The 23,906-nt window shown below is 36.3% G+C and overlaps 1 protein-coding gene across 1 annotated transcript in view; it reads left to right on the top strand.

Moving 5' to 3' along the window:
- The window catches only part of CCSER1 (coiled-coil serine rich protein 1), a 383,892-nt gene that overhangs the window by 155,394 nt on the left and 204,592 nt on the right, over positions 1 to 23,906 (top strand). Inside the window, exon 5 of the mRNA XM_083861973.1 lies at positions 1,348 to 1,468. Coding sequence (XP_083718099.1) covers positions 1,348 to 1,468 — 121 coding nt within the window. The remainder of the gene's footprint in view (positions 1 to 1,347; positions 1,469 to 23,906) is intronic.

The following is a 23,906-nucleotide window of genomic DNA, read 5'->3' as shown; positions in this document are numbered from 1 at the left end:
GTGTGTGCTGAGTTCAGGCTGAAGGTAATTCGTGCCCTCAGGCTAAAATGGCACCATCACCTCTTCTTGACCCAGTCAGGTCAATATGGGTGAAGTTTTACTCCAGTTTTGCTTGTTTTGTAAGGGGGGCATAGGCTATGCCAGAGGTGTGTTGTCCATGGGCAATAAGGAGCCACATGATTGTGGAGAATGGAATAGTAATAAATAAATGTCACAGTTCAACATGCCCAGCTGTACCAGTCTTGCATAAATGCATGTACTTGTGAAATGTGTTCTTTCTGCTTTTGAATTACTAGGAATTTGCCACAGTCATTCTGGTTTTACAGGCTATATTATTGGATCTCTGGGCGTGTGTTCAACCTATGAAATAGTTCTGTATGTTATAAAATACTACATGTCTTTCTGTTTAAACATAGGCCACCGCATTTCTTCTTGCTTATATGTAATACCTTATGTTTGGTACTTTAATGTAAGCAGCTGTCATCCTTTGTTCAATGAAACGAACTCTTATTTCCAGCTTTTATTTGTTTCAGAAAGGTATACCTTGACTGTAAAGGAAATCTATAGCTTCAAAATCAATAGAGGTGGTCATTGCTAAAAGCTGAATGACTAGTGACACTAAAATTTGGAATTTAAGAATGTTTATGACTTGTAACATATATAATTGTCTGTTCGGAGGTCAGAAACTTTAGGATGTTCATTTATTTGTGCTAATTGAGCCAATTGCTCAGCTCAAATGTGTGATCATTCTTCTAGCTCTAAAGGTTGTCTAATTTGTAACATTCAGCACAGTAATACAGATACAATTTTTATTAAAAGCAAGCGTGAGTCAATATATCAGATATCACTTCTAGGCCATTTGGATTTGGCCTTTTTGGAGTAAAGTGAGTCATAAGAGTTAAAGGTGATAAATAAACAACTAATTAGTTTTTCTTAAATCTGTTTGCTTACAAAGTCTGAAATTTTTGAAGGTAGGAGGTTTGTCTGGAAACCACCTGTTATTTTCACCCTTATTTTCAGTCTTTGATGAAAAAGAACTAAGAAGTGAATCATACTGTGATGTCATTTATGAAATACAAGTCCTTTTATACACCAATCATCTAGAGCAGACTGACAGCAGATCTTGTGCTAGGTAAAACTTAGTAAGTGATCAGTCAGTGGCAAAAAAGTGAGACATAAGCACATTAGGAATTGTCCAAAACAATGACATTTTCATTGCATGTGACCACAGTGAAGCCTGATCAATTATTTGCATTTGTGTTTATCAGAGTAGGAATTGATTTTTTTTTTCCCTGTCAAATGCAAACTGAGTTCACTGTTTAACACTGATACTTTTTATCTTTGCAGTGTGCCGGGAAGACTCATACCAGTCAATAGTGTCATGTGCTGCTGTAGTACTTACCCCTGTAGAGACCACAGTGGATACAAGGAAAAAAGAACAGATGATAATGCCTGATGTGTCCAAACAGTGAGTTATTCAAATAACATGATCTTTTACAAGTGCAATTTAAACACTAGGCCAGATACCTTCTCATGAATATGCATATGCTCTCTCCTTTTTCTTTCATCAGGGCTTTCATAGGTGTTTCCAAAAGTAGAAACTGGCCTGAGGCTAAGCTGTTGCTTTTGTTCATTAGCCTACATTTTTTCCAAAGTCTTTTGGTAATGACATACATAGAGGGAATGGGCCTTTATATGCCAAGAAACTGACTTTAAAACAGGTTTGAAAAGGTGTTTCTTTTTGTTTAAGTAGTCCTTTCATTCTTGCAAGTAGTTGATTTTTATAAAGAAGGTGGTTCACAAATGCTCAGCTCATCTGATATATTTCAGTATTCTCCAGTGACCATTTTACCTCTGTGATGCAAGATATAATGGTGTCTTCAAAAGTATAGTAGTGTGGTTTTTTTAGGGAAATTATGTCTACTTAGTTACAATGTATTTTGATATCTTGCATTAGATGAAAATCTTAACCACAGAGTGCATGGTAACATTTGCCTTGCAATATCAGGCAGGATAGTTATTTCTTAATGATTAAGTCCTTGGAGAATAAAAGTAATTTTGTTTTCATGAAAAGAAAGAAAACACAATCGTAAGGCTTTATCACAACACAAACTTGAGGTCTGTGCCTTTTCAAGTGTGGAAGGTATTAAAAACATGACAATGGATAACATCATTCCTGTATTTACCATTTATGCTTAATTTTCTGCTTCTCTTGGTATGTACAAGTTTAGCTTTAAAATTACGGAGTTCTGGCTTGCATGTGTATTACTGTAAGAAAATTAAAACATCCCCTCACATCTCCAAAATCCCTGAACACCACTGGTGGATTAGAGTAGATTAGATGGGTTGTGATCTTGCTACAGATCTATGATTTAAGTCTGTATCTGGCTGTGGTATCTTTTTCAATGTGGTGATAAACCCATTTTATGTAGAATACCTGTACTTAAAATTTAACACAGTATGTTACCCATTGTGTAGGTATTACTGCAGTGGCCTTATGTTTGAAATGCTGTGAGCATCTAATTGTTGTAGTGCTTCCGTTGTGTGGCTCTGTGTATACCAGGAGATTGGAAAGGCAATGGGCTGTAAAATACTGTCCTGAAATCCAGAATAATCTTTCTGGTTAGTTCAAAGCAGCACAGAACATTTTCTCTTGTCTTCACTAAAAGGGAAACCTGCAGTGTTGTTTGATTGGTGTTTTCATCTACGACAATGAGATTCAGCATTTAAAAATCTCTTATGAATTCAAAGTAGGAAGCTATGATAACTGTTCAGCATGTGCTGAATGAAGCCATCTCCCAGATTTTTGGCATGTTTGAGTTTGTATTTTATTTTTTTTTTTACAACCTGATTAGTGTTATCATCTAAGAACACACAACTTTTCCAAAGAACTCAGAGGTTCTCAGAAACGTGCTCTAACTTCTGTTACTCTTCCAATACTCATGTTTTAAAATACAACCTGTGGCTCTGTAATTCTTTTGACAAGAAACAAAATTGTACTTAAACATTAAATGTATTTGAACTTGTCTGTATGAAACTGTATCAGTGTGTTAGTGTCTTTAAGCCATCATTTCTGACAAACATTTTTAAAATAGAACAGAACAGTCTTGCTGGAAAAAGTTTTCAACTGGAATTCGGTAAATTTTATAGAAACCTTAAAAGTAATTGTAAGGAAGTGAAAGCATGCAGCTTTGAGAAAATCTCCAGCATTATGAATGAAAACATCAGCATACTGATCTTGTGTTTCATCCTGTGCTTTCTACATGCAGACAGCTTTCTTCATATCTGGTTAATGGAAGCAAAACATACTAATTCCTCTAAGTATCCCAATGTCATCTGTCTCCAGTGCAAATGTGCCCTTGGCATTTGTTTTATTCCATTTAGTGGAATGCAGACTCCATGTATGAGCTGGTCTGCATGTGTGGATTATAGTTATTGATACTCAATTCATGTGAAAAACAACATTGATGCTTTGATTTTTATACTTTGTGTGCCTGTATGGTTTTGACTTGCATGTCCAAAAATTGTGCATATCACAGAGGGCTGAGCAGTAGTCAGCCATCGAGGTCCTCTAGGGAGATGTTTCTGCCTTTAGTCCCTACAGGGACAGACTGTGTTTAGAATAACTAATGCTTTCTGAAGCTACATAAGAAAGCGTGTAATCCAAACCAGATAAAATACATACTAATGATAATAAAATGTTAAACACTTACAAATAGCTAAAAATCATTATCTTGTATGCCACAGTAAAATTACATCCAAGACATTCAGGACACAAGAAGCTGTGAAGACTTGGCAGAAAAAAACCCAACTTTTCATGCTGCTTGTATAATATTTGATTAATGATGTTGTTTTGTTTTAGAAATAAACTCTTTAGTGGCTTTAAATAATGTATTTTCTTAATGTAATATTTTTGTAAGCAGTAATGGTGCTAGAAGTGGTAGCAGCAAATCTTAACGAGACTTTAAGTGTCTGTGATTAGATCTTATCAGGATTGCAGGAGTAAAGGGCCAATTTTTTTCTCCCCCTGTATTTTTTCTTGGAAGCTCAAACCATTTAATCAGGGAGTAATTTCATAGTGATACCCAGCTAATTGCTGACTTGTTGCTTGTGCACTGGGCAAAATCCCTACCTCAGTTATTTACCAGAAATGGATATGGCAAGAGAAAGAGCACACCTTTGTGGTTTTTGTCTTTCCATTTCACAACAGGCATTGAGGCAGAGAAATACATGGTCAGTGTGAAGTTTGGGTGAAAAATAGGAAATGTGAGCTCTGCCTTATTTTGTCTTCTCGGCCCTCCACTTTGTCTAGGATGTTGCATTAGCTTTGCTTTATTTTGTAGAAATACAAGACTTAAAAACCTCTTGCTGTCTTAATAGCTCAAGTTATCCAGGCCTCTTTGTGTTGCCATAGTGATACATCAGTCAGTTGTTCTCAAAGGTGGCTGGATGCTAAAACAATTGGAACATTTTGAACAGTGAATTCTGCTTACAGAGTCCTAATTTTAGTCCTTCCTATCTGAATTTGAATATAAATAAATCAGCTGCTGGCACAGAGCAATGGCAAGAGGAATCCTCACTTCTATTTTAAGTTCTTAGGAGGCTGCATGGAAGAGGAAGCATGGCCCAGGGAACTGTTTGTGATACTTTAAATCAACTTAGCTTCAGCTTCACTGGGCAAACTCTTGGCTGAAAGGTCAGCCTACAAGGGACAGGGTGGAAAAAGAAGTGTCTAAAGACACTCAAGTCCCGGAGCAAACAATGTTCTGCTGCTGTGTGGTGTTTATAGGTAAACACAGAAAACCAACCATATGCTAGTAGTGCATGAAAAAGGTATAGTGAAGTTCAGGTGCAACAGTTTTAAAATCAGATTTAAAGTTAAGCTAATTTTTGTGTACTTCATTTGATGCGTTTCTTTGGATGTGACTGCCTTGCACTTCAGAATAGTGATGGCAACATGCAACCCTCTGAGCTGACTAATTTAAAGGTGGTTTGTGGATTAGTACTTCAGCTGCTGTCATATTTCTGATTTTGATTTTTACTTAAAGATATTATTTGCTGTTAAAGTGTTATTAGAGCTACAGATCTTGTTATGTCATGAAGCAGACAGAGTAATTTGACAACTCTTTTTCATGTCAGAAATATTTTCCTGAATTTTAGGAGAGATTTACAGATGAAGATCTTAGAAAAATGATAGGATGACTGGCAATGTTTTTAAACTGAAATAAGGTAAATTCAGACTGGATCTAAGGAAGAAGGCATTTACAGTGAGAGTGGTGAAACACTGAAACATGTTGCCCAGAGAAGTCATGGATTCCCCATCCCTGGAAACATTCAAGGGGTGTTGGATGGGACTCTGAGCAACCTGATCTAGTTGAAGGTGTCCCTGCTTATTGCAGAAAGGTTGGATAATATAGCCTTTGAAGGTCCCTTCCAAATCAAGCGTATTCTGTGATTTTATTTTATGATTCTAAATGTCGCAGATCATTTGCCAGTTCTTCAGACTCTTAAGATCAAGTCAGATTTTTTTTTGGTAAATGCCTGAATGAGCCTATGGAATGAATCTTTTCAATATTCTGTCTGTGCCAAAGCTGTTTCGCTTGTACCTTGCAACTGTACTTACCTGAGCAAGATTCTTAAGTGTGAGTTCAAATACATGAGAAAGCTTCTTGAGATCACAGGGTCTGCCTGGGTGCTTGCCGTACAGCACTGTTTAGTGCAGATGCTGACCCAGGACTTTGGTACCAATACAGATTGGAATCTAGGAAGATTTTGGTGCGTATATAGACTAAATTTATTAGCTGCAGTAAGCATATTCCAAAATTTAGGAGCTTTTTTCCCCTCTCTCAAGAGTTTTGAGTTGTAGATGTATAATTGTTACATCAGAAGACTGGTAATCCTTTTTGGCTCTTGCTGTCTTGACTAATTCTTTTCAAAAGTAGTTCAAACCAAGCTAATTATGTATTATTCTTCACTTATTCAGTTGTGGATTTTCTTTTCTTTTTTTTTCCCTATAGCTTGTTTTTGCATTTTTGATTAATCCTAGGGAAGATTTTTTCCCCCTTGAAACAACAGTGATGTTATTTTACCTATGTAATTTTTGATGCTTGTTATGATCCTTTTAATAAAAGATGCCTCTGCCTGAATTAAGGTGTAAACAAGGGCCTGAGGTGATACCAGCAATATGTGTGCAAGCATTGGCTGCTCCACAGTTTGCCAAAGTGGGAACCCTTGTCTGGATGCATCACCTAGAATGTGCCAGGTCTGAAGCCAGGCCACCCTGCCACTCCATCCTGTGCTTATCTCACGGCAAAGTCCTTCCGTGGTCTTAAAATCACATTTGCCTGTCTCAGACGCCCTTTAAGTCCTTACAGCCCCTCAGTGGTGAGGTGAAGTGTGGTCTCTAAAGCAGCCAGGCTGCCAGGCTGTGGTGTCCACATCACGATTCATGTCTGCTCTGACAGCCCTTTCAAAAGGGCATCTTTCAGCAGTGCGAGACAGGAATGCTTCTCGCACTTGTTTGGAGAAGAGGGTAAAAGATGGTTGTGCTATTCCTGTTTCTGGATGATTGGATCAATGATCTCACTCTTTGGGTGAGAGAATAGCCATGCCCAGTGTTGCTCTGGAATGACCATACTTTGATAGCTGTGATTCCAGCTCAGCTGAAAAACCTGACACATCATCTGGATTGTAGTATACTCTCCACCACTACATTTTAGTGATAACAGGTAGGAAAGGTAGCGTTTATATCCATTTCTTTAAAGCAGATACTTTGAAATGGAGTAAACATAAGCAATGTGTTTATGCTGTCAGTGGTCTACTTTTACATTCTTTTATCTGTTTTGCTAGTTAGTCTATTTAAGCTCTATTTAGTGACTTCAAGGGGAACTGAAAATTTCTGTTTTCTGTGTTGCCTGTCACATGGTCTCCTTGTACATCCTGTATTGCTTTTTGCACATAATGGGAAAAAGAGTTATTTTGCTGTACTTATGTCTCCTTTGAAATGGGAAACTTTTCAGAAGATAGTAAAAATACAGTATTTACACTTATTTTATTTTCTGCTAACTAGCTGAAACGTCTACCTGACATTGCCTCTTGTCTAGGCTGCTCAAATTGGTAACTTCTTTCTTCTTGCTTTGACGAAAAACAAAACAATAAACCAGGCTCTGCTGTTTCTGTTTTCTTCCCTGTGTCCAGCAACTGCAGAAATGGGAATGATTTTGCAAAATCAGGTATATGTAACAGCTGTGCAGAGGAAGTATAATTGCCCTGCAAAGTGAATATGTGATTACAGAATGAGAGTATCATCAGTTCTCATGTTCCTTCTCAGTCACTGCAACCATCAGTTTATAGGAGAGATTGACAGGAAAGTAATCTACATATGTAATTTAAATATCTTAGGCAATTGTTTGCAGCCAAGAGATTAAGCAGTTCTGTACAGCTTAATTTGATCATGACTTGCAAATGTTGCATAAACTGGTTTTTGAGATCCACTAATTACAGTTACTGTACACTTACCATTTTCAATATCTTTGTAGTTCAATTCCTGTCTTTTTCCTCCTGTGTGGCGGTAAATAATGTGGGAGGCAGAGGAATGATGGCAGTTGTCCTATGGAGGAAGGGTGCTACATAGATTTTATCAAATCCAAGGAAGATTTGATCCTTTACAAGGTAGTCATTGTTTGGAAAGCTTCCTCTTTCCTTTGAGGAAGATTTGGTTTCTAATACACAATCAACTGTGAATGCTTCAGTCATTTGCCTTAAAGTATTACTGATGTCACTGAACTTGATAAAAAGATAAAGGGGTGGAATGTTAAGCAAAGTACTTAATGAGGTTACTTTGAATCAAAATGTGGAGGATGAAGAAAACTACAGCATTTTCTAGTTAATTGTAACTGCAAAATAAGATGAGTGCATTGTATCATTGTGTAGCAAGTCTTCATTAATAACAGAAAATCTAGGAAATAAAAATGTGCAGGGGTAATCCAACTTTGCTGATGATGTTTCACCAGATGGTCAAAATTTGGATAGAACTTTTCTAGTCAAAATATAGTTACTGTAATGTGCATTGGCAGAGTGTGGCCAAAGCTGCTTTAAGACATTGAACTGCACAAAGGATAGTGCAGTTATAGTAATTGGGAATACAAATTTCCCCTGCTTCAACAGCAAGCACCGGACAACATAACTGCATCTACAACTGTTTCTGAACAAGATCTGAAGTCGTCATAAGAAAGACATTGTTGCCAAATCACAGTCACATTTAGAATACAGCTTTGTCTACAGTGAGATCACTTTGTTTCATTGACATACATTAAATTATATACCTTTATGATTCCCTAATGTCATTCTAGTTTTGGTCATCACCCTAAAAAGAATGTTCTTGGGAGTGAGATTATGAATTTATTTATCAGACCTGAGAGAATGTTTTAATTTGTTAATTAAATTCCCTTGCATCCTTCTTTTCTCGATTCTCTGTGAATCATCATGTTCTCCACTGGATGTTTCTGCAATAGAAGAAGCTTTAATTACATCACTTGCTTGTCTTTCATGTCCACAAATTTCCCCAAAAGAAATACATCAAGATAAGTAATTTTGCACTATTTAGCTTACTTGAAAATATGCCTTTTTACATACGTATATGGGCAGGTGCTTAAGATAGACTGGGTTCCAGAATGCAAATTTTATCTTGTATGTACTGTAGTGTCTGGAAGTGTCTGCTTTATTTACATAACTGAGAATTACAAGTCAGACCATCAATATCAACTTAATTCCCAAGTGGCAGTCTCAGAGTTGGCAACCAGGAACTCTTCTAAACTGATGGCCTTAAGTAATCATGGCAAAATATTCTTGGCAAGTACATTTTAATTAGAACAATGAACCATAAAACAGAGTTTTGAATTTTAATTTTGGGCTGAGATTTTTGCTGTGTGATGAAATAGAATTTTTTTTATATATGTGTATATATATATATATATATACACAGACACGTATCAAAACTCCTTAATGTCTGGAAGAATTCTAAAAGGAGATATAGTTGAAGTAAATAAAATCTTACCTGGTTCAATCAATGTTGAAGAGGATGGTTACTATAGATAATGCAGGCAGAGATGTTTGAGACAGACTTAAGCAATTGAAAAATCAATTATTTTATCTGGACATCACCATCTGGAGAGCTGCTGTTCTAAGTTGTAGTGTTAGTCGCGCAGTTGTAGTGTTAGCATTTGTTATTCTAATAAAACTAGAATTTGTTATTCTAATAAAATTAGAGTTCCATCATCTTATGTGGCAGCTGCCTAAGCCCTGAAGAGGACACCCATCATCTGCTGGGGTGACTGCAAAGCTGCTCAGGCAGGCAAAGCTCACAGGCAGGGCTACAGTGGGGCATGTGCAAAATGACTCATTCATTGACTTTGGATTTAAAAGAAAAACAGACTTCATTTTCATCCAGCCTAAATTAATGTCCAGCATAGACACTCAGAACTAGCACTGTTACGTCCTCAGTTTCAGATATTGAAGGAGTTCTACAGTTTGTTTTTTTTTACCAGGGACTGAAGGCACTTGATTTTGGGCGAGCACAAAGAATCCTCAAAATAGTGGCTTAACTGGACTTATGCTTCTTTTCAAAAAAGACAGTTTTTAGGTAGACTGAGTGCAAAGTTAGCATATAAATCATATAGCAGTTTTTGAATTTGTATTTTAACAATTCTTGGGTAGACAGTGTTAGATCCTGTTGTTAACCTTGATGCCTGGTGGTGCCTAATGAGAATTTACAGTTGCTGTGAAGCTTCACCAAAGGAAGATGCTTTTAAAGTACAGAACCAAAGATTTGGAAGCAAGCCCACTTCACTCAAATGAGAATGAGCGAAAGGCTAGCTGTGCCCGTTTTATTCCTTTTTCTTGTACGTCCAAAATCTTGTAAGTATACAGGAATTATTTGGCTGTAAAACTGGGGCAAGTATAGTTCTTAAACTTCTTTAACTCAAGCTTTCACTAACCTAAGTGGAAGTGCTGAGTCTTAGGAACCATTCCAGAAACAGAATTATACTTTCTAGTCTGTAAAAGCATAGGCTGTTGCTATAAACTGTAACTGAAGTTCTGTTCGAGACCAGTGGTTGTATTTTATCATTCTGCAAGGAAATGAAGGCAGGTTTGGGTTTGTACCTTTGTGCAGCAGAAACATCAGTGTAGGTTAACATTGTCTAAATTCTGAAGGGTGGGGTGGTGGGGGAGGAGGAAACAGGGGATCATTTGTTTTTTAATTTAGAAGCCTGTGGTGTTTGTATTAAAGTACAGCCTCAATTCTTACAAATTAGATTTCAAAACATAATTGCAGCATCAAATATAGAAATTAATCAACTATGTTATTACTTGTGAACAATTAAAGTGTCATAAAATAAAAAATGTGAAGGAAATACTCTTGTACATGTAATGCTAGGATTGAAAAGTACTTTATTTGATTAGACAAATGTACTGTAGATTAAAACTAGAAAAAACAGTTCATGTGCATAGCAGAAATATATTTGTTTCACTTTCACAGTAATTTAATAATTTCTCTGAAGCATAACAAAGAACAGCATTTCTTATTTCTTACTGTCATTGGAAGGTGGGGAAAGGAGGGATATCACAGAAAAACTAGGTAGATTTGCATTTATAGTTGCATCATGTAACTTTTGGACTATTGTGCTTTTTCACAGCTCCTTGTATGATTCCAGTGAAAGCATTATCAGGTATTCTTTTGAATCTGATGGGTGAAAAACAGTAGTATTGTTGTGGCGTCATTACTGGCTTATTGAGGGGTTTTCTTAACCAGGTGTTTTGCAGAACATTCCTGAAAACCATCATCCTGTGCAGTGGCTATATTATTGTTAGAAAATACACTACTCTTGAGTTGTATTACCATGACTTATGTAGGAATACCACTGCAGCTAATGTAAGTTTAGTCAGCATGCTACTTAAAAATACATGGAGTGCTTCATGGCTCTTAATGTTGAGAGATTACCTGCATCCTAGAGGAAATGAATTATGTGAAAAAATATCCATACCTGCATGCTATGTTTTATGTAGTATCAGGAGGAGTTAGCTGTTTATTTAGCACAACTAAAGGCAGAGGGATGCTCCAGAAGTGTGCATAATCTAAATATTGTATTTCTAAAGAGCAAGTTTTGGTTTGTATTGTAGAGTAAAAAAGAGATATTAGAGAAGGACAGAAATAATTTTAAGAACACTCTCCTTATCCCCACCTCTAGCAACAGTTTGTTTTTTTCTTAATTTTTTTGTGGAGGTAACAAAGAGAGGCAATATTCCTCTTTCCCTACCATGTAGATTTTTCAGTGTATCTTTGAATAGCCCTGGGAGCAGTAATTTTAACAACCTATCAAAATCTATGTTTGCAGTGAGTATTGAACAAGTTATTTTTACTATGGATTTACTGATAGCAGAGGTGGAAGTACTATAGCTAAAAAAGGAGAAGTGGTGCTATTGCTCTTTCTTTATCTCCTCTTCACCCTCCTGTTTTTTTCCAGTCAATACACTGGCTGCATTGACCACCATATGGGATATATAAAACACCTACAGCATAAAAAAGCCAATGAAAAGCAAGATGGGAAATGGGGAGATGAGAAGCAGAGGAAATAAAAGTGAAAAGACTGTGCATCATCACGCTCGGACACATGCAGCTTTGGTGCAGTTGGATTAAGGCATAAATTTGCAATTATATTGTGGTGGAGTTACAAAGTAAAGACAAAATATTGTACCAAATGAGTGAATTTAGAAGAGCCAAATGCTGCAACAACTATTTATATAGTTATGAAGTGAGTTAGAAATGTAAGTTCTTCCTCCTGTGCTTCTAGGAGCAGGATTAAGCTCTGTTATACTGAGGACATCAACTTGCCCAGGTGCTTTTTGTTGGCAATAGCTGTGGTAGTCACCGTCAAAAAAGATGTTTGTGAGGAAAAATATTTTTTGGTTTTCTTTTCCTGTGTTGAAGCTCACAGTATTTCATGTGCTTCCAGGTCTATTTACTAGTTCTTTGTGGTTGAAGTAGGATTTCACTCCAATTGATTCAGTTTTGGTATTTTAATCCTCTCTTAATCATTTCATAAAGGAGTAGTATTTAGCTTTTGTTGCACATCAAAAAATATTCGCTGCTGCTACATTGATTAAACATGTAACAGCATGTACTGCAGATATATCCACCTAGTATTAGTAATAATCCAGATTTAGAGCTTTCATCACAGCAGCCCACAACATCAGCTTGTGTACAGCTTTTATAAATTCCTTCAAAAAACAGAAGCAGGGGAAGAAAAGAGGCCAATGCTTTCATCATAAGTGTGAGGTGGCATTTTCAAAAGCAAGTAGGTATACATCAGAATATGACAGGTTACAACCCCTTTTTCCTCCCAGATCAGCTGTTTTATATGTTCAGTGCATCCCCCTAATACCAAGAGAGTTCCTGTGATGAGCAGTACAAGTAGGACAGGGAAATACAGATAGGAGATTACTAGGAGTGAGCTACTGGGAAAAATCAAGGAAAGCACAGGTGGGGAGAAAAGTGAGGTAGCTTTGAGGTAAACTTCCCCATGTTTTAATTAGTCATGCTTATAAACTATTCTATTGATAAAACTGTTTATCTATCTGTCTGTTCATTTGTTTATGCAGAAAGTCTGTAGGGCATTCATCCAAAAATATGGTAGTGTTCCTCTAATTTTTGTACTGATCTACTGCTCCATCTCCAACCTTTTATTGAAACTTTTTAACACTGATTTTTCAGGAGCATTGCAGCCTCACTTCCAGTTATCATGTCCTTTTGTAAAATGTAAATTTATGTACAACTTTAATATGTGCCCAGATTGCTACTTTAGAACATACAAAGTTGAACAGGTCTCATCTCTCCTGGCAACCAGAGGTGCAAAGTGACAGAGATCTCAAGTCAGAGCCATAAAGCAATCTGGAATAAATATTATGAGAACCAAGAATGAAAAACATCATTTTATTTTAGAATGCATTTCTTGAGGTTTTGATTGCATTGGTCTAAAAGGTCACATGCACACAGTTTAAAGGCAGAACAGGAGAAACAGAATTCCTTTTTAACAGATGAACTAAATGATAAGGCAATGTCTATTTTTTTTTCCCTAAAAGAGTCCCCTATAAATAGGGCTGCATTTTGGCCCTTTTTTTGTAATCTCTTTTAAAACTTAGTCTAATGTTGTAATATTCCTTATCTGGACCTGTGTAAATAGAAGTGATTGATACTTTTGACTGGAAAAATCCAGGTGTTCTATATAAATAAAATTTCAGAGATACAGTCTAGTTAAACATTGCTATATTTATTATTTGTTGTCAATTCTGACAAAGTATGCTTCAGCACTCTAAAATAGGTAAATAAAAACCTCTTCATTTTCCCGTCCAAGGAACAGTGCCTCTATGTGGGATAATCTATGGAGGAGATAGTAAATAACATTTATGGGTCAGTGAGAAAGCACAGGGGTTCAGAATTAAGATTACCTATTACTTTCTAAAGCCTGTGCTGGTGTTTTCAGAACAAGTATACATAAAACTGGTGTTTTATATCAGATAGACTTGAAATGGAACAATGCAAGTGAGGTGTGCAATAATAATAACCAATACTATCTGCAAGTTCTCTTAACTGTGCTGTAGATTCAAGTCAGAGAATAAATACAGTGCCATTACAAACCAGATTACTTAAGAAAACTTAAGCAGGCAAATAATTTTGTGATTTATTCTCCCAGAAATTACTTAGGTTTTTTGAAGATGTCACCTAAAACCAGGAATACATTCATGAGGCTTGGAATTTGGTCCAGATATGTAACAGGAATGAATCACAAAGCTGAGACGTAATTTAAAAAGGAGTCATTTTCCTATTCAAGTAGGGAATTTCAAAATGAGCTCTAGCAAGGCATGTTTTCCTCATATTTGAAGTTACTAAAATTCACCTGTTCAAAACAATATTTGATGCTTCCAGCTTTGTGCTGTATCTACATTCTTCTTCCTGAATTATTTTATTAATGTAATACTGCATACTTAAATGCAGTAAATGCCTTAAATTTCAAATTATTGAAAGCAAACCTGTTTACAATGAATGCCTGATAGACTTCAGGGAATCCATAATTTAGATGGCAAAAGAACACTCTGATTCTAGCTACAGAAACAGATAATATTTGAAATGGCAACAATTAAATACAAAGAATGATTTTGGTTACTATGGGAACAGTTAAAGAAAGGTTTTTCAGCATTGCAAGCCACTGTGTGTATACAAGAGAAATTATGTTCTTCTGAGTCAAAGGAGCTATGAAAGCTTTTCAAAGGCTAAATAATAAATAATATTTAAAGCAAAAGCTTTAAAGTATCTCTATATAATATGTTAGTGGTTTTATATTCTCTTCTTCTGCTTTCCCCCCATTTTTCTGTCTCTAATTTTGGGAGTTCGAGGCTTTTTGAGTTGTGTAGCAAAAAGCGGTTTGCAAAGAGGATTAGAGAAACAAAGAGCAACTTGGATGGGTTATTTTACTTCTGGGTCTGTTTATAAGAGATCTAATCCTATCTCATAAATTTGCTTAGGTGAAGGCATTTGTACTAGAGATTCACACTTCCTCTCACATACTTTCCTACTTATTATTGTAACCTGGAAATAATGAAGACACAATTTAGAGCAGGCAGAAGTGGAGAAAATTATCAACTCTGTATTTCACTAAAGCTGAAGTGCTTTCTAATGGAGTTGCAGTCATGTTATGTATGCTGTACTTAATATTATTGCTGAGGCAGGCGTTAATCTTCTTTTGGTTCTGCCTTTTTTTTTAACTTCAGTAATTATCATTGTTTCATCAATTTTTTATATTTGCTAAAATAAAAGAATGTCAGGCAGGTACTAATTACAGCATCAACTTTGCAGTAGACCAAATGTAAAAATATACTCTCTCTCTCTCTCTCTCTCTCTCCATATATATATATAATTTAGATTTTTTTTATACTTGATATAAATCAGAGGGTTTGTTTATCTATTGAGGAAACTTTTAACGATTAATCATCAGGAATGCTCAGTCCTGCATGGAAACTGGCACAATCTGCAAGATTGTGCACATCTGAAATGTGGTCCCTTGGAATAAAAAAATAGTAGTTCAAGTGAATGAGCATATTTATTTTCATGATATGGCAATGAATTTAACATGGAGAAGGTTCTTTGATTTCTTTTAAAAGAAATAAACTGTCTGAAAAGTGTGTTATCCACATTATTTAAATATGTATTGAACAGTACTGTCCTATTTCTGTATATCTTTCAAACTTCAGATATGGGAATGTGCTGACGCTGAACTACAATCCAGAAGTTATGTAAATTATGCTAAATTTGTAATCTAATTTTCTGTGCTTACCTGTGAGGTGAGTGCCAACCTTGTGATGCTAAGTACCATGCAGCTCTTATTTTTAATACTGAAGCAAGGGTACTTTGAGCAAGAGTATTTTGAGAAAAACATGTTTAGGGGCACTATGTAGACATACGTAGAAGTTGCAACTCTTTTTGGATGCCATATTTATTATGAGGTTGGTGCACAGCATTTTTTTTGCAGCTGTATATGAAAACAAAAAAGAAAGACTGTATTGTGTCAGGAAGTTCTTCTGTATCCTTATTGAGAGTCTGACTGACATCTGTGTGTACAGGCATAGGTGAGGGGAAAATCTCAATTTAGACCCATTTTTTTCTTGTTTGGGACCCTTATTGTGCCTGTGTATGCAGGTCTTGTTTTCTTACAAGTCATCATTAAAAAAGGAAGGATGTGTTCTATATCTCACAATCACATTTCATATATAAAATGAACCTTTCTGGATTTTGCATTTTGGGGAAAACATATCTCTTCATAACTGATTCTCACTTTCACCCATATTGGTTTAGATCATTCAGTAACTCGTAACTTGAAATTGTTGTCAGGAACAAGTGAATACAAAACTACTAGGGTGAGATATAATGCTGGGTAGTTCAGTGGTCTTCTCAACTTCAGATCTTCATTGGGCTTCACATCCTCCTCCATGAAGAAGGAGGCCAGTAAGTTGTTTTACATTTGGTTTTATGCTGACTTCTGTCAGTAGTCCTCTGTGGAATTCCCATTGAGTGCCAGTGCAGGGGGCATAGGCTCCAGATGTGTAGCTGCCATGTTTTTCATGTGCTGCTCCACTGCCATCCTGAGTCTTTTCAAAGGCATATTGAAAAGATGATGAAATTGTTTTTAATGGGGACTGAGACAAATACGTTGTGCTGTTTGCAGACAAATTTTTACCAGAACTGAAAGGAATTTAGTGCTCAGTGTTACCTGTTTGAAATCCTTGTCTGAGCTGTGTTTCCCACCATCTAGGCTGATGGTAATTCTGATAACCAGGGAGAAGAGCGGTGAGAACAGGCACAGCCTGTACATGGCCGGGAGGAACAGACACGGATGGGCCTCCTCTGGCCAGGCAATAACTTCAGTAGCACTCATGGAAGGCAGGGGCTCTTTTTGTTTGCTTGTTGATGGCTGCTGCAAAGATGACCTCAGAACATGTCAGGAAAAGTAATAAGAGACAGACAAGGAGTTCACCTTTAGACAAGAAGAGGTAATGAGTAGATTTTTATTGAGTGCTTCCCTCGCTTGGGCCAGATAAAAGCTGACTCAAGACTAGCCACTGCTGAGACTTCATAAGCCGTGTTACAGGTACTCTGGTGATTTGGGGCAGTCAGTACTTTATAAATTGATAAATTTCTTTTCTATGAAGTAAGGGCAACCTTGCGTCCCTTAATCTTACAGGTGGCATTGGCCTGATTTGTCACATGTACCTATTTTTTAAAATAACTTTTGCAAAGTTAGCAAAGGACAAAATGGATTATTCAGAAAGCTTACTCTTGTGTCCTGTTTTTGTGAGCACTGGCTATGGAGAAAGCACAATTCTGTGGAAAGTCTGGTAGAGTCATTCTTATTGGACCAGATAATTAATTAATTCTTTAAAATCTTGTCTCAAAAATAGTTATTTATGGTTTTCATTCGTAGTCCTGAGGGATAGAGTTACTTTTCTCTGGTGCAGTTTGCCTAATGTTAAGTGAAGTAAGCAGTGTTCCATAATTTCAAACTAATTTTCCCTAGGTCCTGAATATTTTCTAAAATATTTTCCAAATATAGCTTCCTTCTTATATATAATGAAATAAAGTCACTGGTAAATAGTCAAATGGAAGAGCAGAGATTATAAATGAGTTTACTTAATAATACATCACACTACCCTGTGATCACCCTCAGAGCACTAGCTTTTGGAGGCAGTAAGAATTTCAAATCTATAGGGAAGATATATAGGCAGTGCATCTTTGGGGGTCTTTAATTGGCCATACATGAGATTCATAAAGGTCAATTGTGTTGCCTAATTTTTCTTTATATCAGGGCAAAACCAGAATAATGATACAGGCTTAGGGAACCTCTGGTTATGCAGAAAGAATTTTATTTACTTGTTAGTTGGAATTTTGTTGGGGTGAATGGGGAGTAGTACTTCATGTGCGATTATATGCCTGTGCCATCAGCATTGGATTAATGTGTACCTTGCCAATAAATCAGGCTGTCCAAGGGACTTTCACTGCTTATCCTCAGAGACTTCTTGTCTCATAACAGGGAAGCTGGTCAGATATTTCTTGAATAACTATATGCAATGATGCCTGTAGGTGTCAGTGGTTCAATACAATTCCATGACAAGATACCTAAAATAGGTGAGCAATCTTCCCTGGATTCCAGAAACATCAGTTAACTTAATTTCTTTTTCACTTGTTAGCTTTACTAAAGAGTATTTACTAATGGAGCATTTTATCTTGAATGAAATGATACTTAAAGTGATTGGAGTATGTCCAGTAGTGGTATACTGTCAACTGGCTACTTGGAAATAATCATAGATTAATTATTTTTAACTCTTTTGGTTGATACAGTTAGTCAGTGTAGAAAATGGTTTTGTTAAGTATGGTTTAGATTTTTTTTTTTTAACAGGGAACTTTGTAGATTCTGTAGGAAAGAACTCAGTTACACTGAATTCTATCATGTAAACGTTCTTCATTGGTGGTGTGAGCAGAAGAAGAAATGTTAATCTTTGTTCAATCATGCTTTTTTGCAAGAGGAATTAGCATTTGATCATTTTGATAGAGCTCTTGTGTTTTGTGAGGCATCTAATCTTGAATCTGTAGTTACTTACATTAGGATGTTTTTTTCTAACAATGCTGTGTATAATGTGGCTCAGGTTGCTGCTGAAAACATGCACCTCAGCCCTGTGTATCCTATGAATGCTGATGAGCAGGAAGCAGGTTTGCTGTCTTGCTGTCTACTTCTCAGGTTTCTTGGGGCTATGAATCCCATTGTATATTGATGACGTAGGGATAAACTTGTTCATTTAAGCACACCTATGAAAAATTCATGTCTGTTGTAAAGATCTGTCACTTCAGATGCATTTTGGTCACTATGTGAACACATCACATCAGGTATTGGTCAAAGGCTGTGATTTTAAATTTTTTTTTCAGAATGGCTTTATCCATCTGCCAAAGCAGAAATGAAGGAAAACCTTTGGTTAGCCAAAATTTATTAGGAACGTTTGATTGAAGAAGATCATGCCTGTCATGAGGTTGGTACTTCCTCCAGATAGTGATGAATTAAGGTATTTAAAAGTAGGAACTTTAAACCATGAGTTAAATAGCTGGATAAATATAAATGTGGCAGCTGCTTTACTGTCTTCAAAAGAATAATTACTATCTCCCTTTTCATATATTAATGCACATACAGTGGTAAAGCAGTTGAACAGTTGAGATTTGCTATGTAGAATTTAATTTCCTGACATTAAAAGGTTTATGTATTTAATGATAAAATGCTGGATACTGCATTGTACTGGATGTTTTTGCCCAGTAATTTGTACTGGCCAAGAGTAATGCTGCTGCTCTTGGAAAAACTAGAAGGGAGCATGCCCTTATGTGTGTGTGTGCTTGTAAAATGGGGGCCTTAAGCACATATGAATAGTACCTTTAGAAATCAAGTAGCTATTGATTTTTACTATCTTTGTGGAAATAGTGGAGGTTGTTTTCTTGGGTTTGTTTAGGGTGTTTTTGCTGAAATACAGTGGCTATGTGTGTTGGAATGTTGTGAAGTCAACAAAGTTCATGAGAGCCAGTCAGATTCATATGCATGATTCCATGCTCAAACACCCCACTGACAAGACAGAAGTATGGGAGAAGATTTGAAAATTCTTTCTTTATTGCTTCCGTGTCTGAAAGTCATAGGTTCTGATGTATTGAGTTCTGCAGAACTCAAGTAACTTACCACAAATGCACTTTTATCTGAAGTCTGAAACTGTCATAATGAAGTTAATATATGTTAAAATTTCAGCTACAGTACTATGAAGATCTGCATAGTTATTCAAATTTAAGCAAATGACTGGTCCATTGAAATTTAAGCCTGTGCAGAAGTCTTTGTGGCAAGCTTGTGCTGTTTTATCCAGTGTTCTTTCATTCAGCAAAGTAGCTGGGATGATATTTTTCTGTGAAATGTAAATGTAAGTACATTTGCATGGCAATATTTGAAGAACTTTAGGAAAATAAGTACTGAAACACAGAAATTAATGATAAAAGCATTCTTATTTCCAATGGAACTAGTAAGAAATTTTCAGCTGTGGGAAAATACAAAGGACAGAGATGTAATTCAAACAGATGGAGGTTGTGTCCTTGTAAAGATTGGACTCTTTTCATTTTGAATAATTTAAACTATTTCTTTCTTTTGAGGTGAACATTGTAGAGCGATAAAATCTATTGTACCGTTTTGACCATTAGAAAGAAATTTGGTGACGTCTTACCTTTTCTGTCCTTCATTACATGTACATTTAAAATTCACTTTTGATATTAATCATACTTAGAATTCAATTTGCTACCCATAGTGATTTCACTAGGGAAGACTCAGATCTTTCAGGGTAATGGAGTTCTAACTAAGTATTAGTTATTAGGTACTTAAGATCTTACTTTTTCCAGATGGCAATGCTTAATCTAGATCTTACACACTTCTGATGGGTACAGGTTCCAAATCATGTTCTGAAAAAGTAAAAAAAGTTATTCGCATAGTCCTGTTGATTCAGGTGGTAGCTCTACACCTTGCACAGAAGCTTTCCCAGGCAAGTGTCAACTTGTGCAGGCTCCAAACATTGTTCATGGTGATTGGCACTGCACTGAAACCTTCCAGCAATGAGGGAGGTTTAGCCTGCAGTCTTAAAGCATCTTACCTGAGCATTTAGGGAGAGGTTTCTGCATAGTTGTACAGTTTGCTCGAAATGGAAATTGGAATCTCTCAGCAGTGTTCTTAGTCCATGCATATTATTCTCGGCTATGGATCGTAAAAAGTAAGGTTCATGCCTTCCTTATTGCAGTCTGTCCCTCATCCCAGACCCACTTTGAAAATAGATGGGCTGGGATAAGCACCTGTCTGCTTTCTTCACCATCACTTGGGACAGAAACCCGAAACAGACAAATGAGAGAGAGGAGTGAATGTCTGGAGAAAATTTAGTATGCTGCAGTAGGTATTAGCAGAAGTGGGACTTTTGGAAAAACCCATCCCAGTCAAAGTCTTGAATAACAAAATAGAATATCCAGCAGAGTGTACTGCTCTTAATATATTTTCTTTATACTTGCTATGTAAAAGTAATCCTTCTGTGACAATCGTTAAAACAAATAACAACTCATTAGGAACAACCATTAGAATAAATCTTAACTATGAACAAATCTCAATACTCATTAAAATAGGTCTCAGCTCATTAGGATTTTTAGTATACAGGTTGAAAACAGAAAATGAGATAATTTTTAAAAAGAAAAATTAGGCATTAAGGCCGTTTCTGTTACTCATACTTCCTCAGCATTGAGGGGACTGGGGGTGCTCAAAAAGCTGGGAGAGGACACAGCCAGGACAGGTGACCCCAGCTGACCAAGGGAGTATCCCAGACCGTATGGCATCTGCTCAGTCTGTACAGCTGGGGGAAGAATGAGGGGTGTTTGGATTGTGATGGCCTTTGTCTTTCCAAGTGATTGTCGCTTATGATGGAGCCCTGCTCTCCTGGGAATGGCTGAACACTTGGGAAACAGTGAATTAATTCCATGCTTTGCTTTGCTTTCCTTGCGCGTGCAGCTTTTGCTTTACTCGTTGAAGTGTCTTTATATGAACCCACGAGTTTTGTGGTTTCTGGTGTTCGGGTTCTGTTGCTGGTCCTGCTATCAGGGCAGTGAGTGAGCAGTTCCATGGTGCTTACTTGACAGCTGGGGTTAAACCATGACTGTCCTGCAGGAACTGCTGATTCCACAGCTGTCCATGACAGTGTGCCTTAGCTGATTTTCCATGATGCTATTTGAAAGAGAACTATGAGGTTATACCAAAATACAGGTTTGTACAGTGGAAACTTTAACATGTGTTTAAGCATGCGTGTTTTACTATGATAGTGGAAATATTTGTCTCTTCTGTTCAAAAAATATACTAATGCTGACAATTTAGAGGTACATCTTTATGACCAAAAATTCTTAAAACGATTCTATTACATCAAAATTCTAAAGTGTCTTTTAATCACTCTGGATCAAAATCTTCTCTAAAACAGTGTTCTGTTTGTATGCACTGCATGTTATATTCCTTCACCTCTGCCTCATATAGAGTCGAACTTTGGTCATTGTTTTGTATTCAAATTAAAGGAAATTGATCAATGGGAGTTGAAATCAGTGGCTCAGCTGAATTGGAGTTACCCATGCATACCTGAGGTCTGAGTTCGAACCATTTATGTTTAATTAAAGTAGTAGTCTTAATGCAGACCAGATCTGTTTGTTACAGTGCAAGAATGAGCAAATCTAGTTAAGTAGAAGAATAGCAGCACTCTGTTGGATCTCAGGGGCTGGAGGCATTGTTAGAGGTCTAACACTGGCTCTTGATCTACACCTGGAATAGATTGTATAGAAGACTTTAATTAATGCTGAATTGTAGTTTCTGGTACTAATGAATTTCTAAAATTAATACAACACTGCTGTAGGAAAGAACAGCCCTGTTTAAAGTGTGTCAGCCAAAGACAGCATACCTTTGTATTAACTGAGCTTTTAGATAAGCATTTAAAGCTATGCCAAGTATTTCTAAGGTTTTAAAAGCTTGATATCTTCTTTTTAATATTTATCAGACTTTGTTGTGAGATTTTCTTGGAAACTTACTGATTGTGAGCCCACTTATAAAAGCATAGTATGTGTTCTGTCTCTCTAAAGAATGCAACAGGGAGTGTAATGCCATCTTTTTCTCTAAAAATTATAGTGTTACTTTTTAACCCAAATGATGCAGTGTTTTTCAGTCTGCTTCATGGCAGACTTTTTTTTTTCCCAGAATAAAATCCAGATTCTATTCTGAAATTGCATGGTTGTATTTGGCATAGCCTAAGAACAGAACCTGAGGGAGTGTTTATTCCTAGTGAGCTCAGAGGATATGGAAGCTTATCTGTACCCTTAATGTTAGGGACAATCCTTCCACATTTCCTCCAAAAACTCTTCTGTGGAATCCTATTAGACACATAATAAAAGAGCAAGTTTTTGTCAGTCAAAACTATTTTGGCATTATTAAACATGCTTTAAAAGAAAAAGAAAAAAACAAACCAAAACAAACCAACAAAAAAACCCCACCAAAATTTGCTAGAAAGCCACATTATTTGGTTTCAAAATTCATAAATCTTCATTTGTCCGTAGTATATTTGACAAGACACAGATAAAGCAGAAAGCAATCCCAGAAGGGATGGTTTGTTATTAGGGCAGAGACATACCCCTGCCCCCTTAGTTATTAGGCCGTTGGTTACTTTCATTTACTGAACTCCATAGTGTATTTGATTTATACAAATAACTGCTCTGATTTATACAAATAACTATTACACTGAAAAATCAGTGTAATATAATCTTGGGATTTTGCAAGGGTGAGATATGGCTGCCTTTTCTCTCAACCTCCTGTGGAATGTATTTCATGCCAGTCTGCATTTCCACTTCTAAAATACCACTGGTTACAGGAGCTGTAGCTGTTAAATTGTCTTTGCTTTGTGAAGGGTTGACCTATCATTCTTATTAATATTTCTTCTGTATGGGTTCATTTGTGACAACCTGGTCAAAGCCATTGGTGATGTCCAGTGTTCCTTCCTGGCAGTAATTGAACAAGTAGAATTTCCTAAAATATCACTGCACAAGGAAAGAGAAAGGTATGGTTTTATTTATAGGATTGAAATGTGGTTGGGAAAAAAGAAAAATATAAGAATAGTGATTGTAGAGGTTTGTTTGTGTTTTTTTTTTTTTTTTTTTTTTTTTTTTTTTTTTTTTTTTTTTTTTTTTTTTTTAATATACTCATTGTGATTGCCAACTAAAAATGAATGCGGAGTTTTGGGGTTGTTTGTTTTTTAATCCAGAATTCATGATGTGCTCGCTGAAGCAAAGTGATTAGGTTAAGATAGTTTTTTTCTGCTTGTTCCAGTGAACTCATGCTGTTTGAAGCCCAACAATATTGCTTTAAATCTCAATTTTGTCACTGTTGCAAGCATTTTATTATAAACACATTGAAGAAGAAGAATCATACTTGAATTATACCAGCATGCAAGAAAATATGTTAAAATGTTCTTCTGAAAGATTCTAGTGTTAGTACTGTGCAAGATCTGAGGAGCAGAGAAGTCATTTGTCAGATGTAGCAAAATATAAAAACTTCATTAGTCTTGCACAAGATTTTTAGATGGTGTGTGATACATAAAAATATGATGTATTGGAGAAAGACTGCTTTCAGATACTTTTTATGCCCTCTGTGCTTCTACTGCAAGTTGATTCTCACAGTGCAATGCCTTTAGCTTCCTTACCTGCTTCCATGAGGATTTTGTGCATTTGC

Source organism: Zosterops lateralis, assembly GCF_965231275.1.
Source record: "Zosterops lateralis genome assembly, chromosome: 5".
Lineage (NCBI taxonomy): Eukaryota > Metazoa > Chordata > Aves > Passeriformes > Zosteropidae > Zosterops > Zosterops lateralis.
Note: the sequence above shows the minus strand (reverse complement) of the source record. Positions and strands in the feature narration are given on the sequence as shown.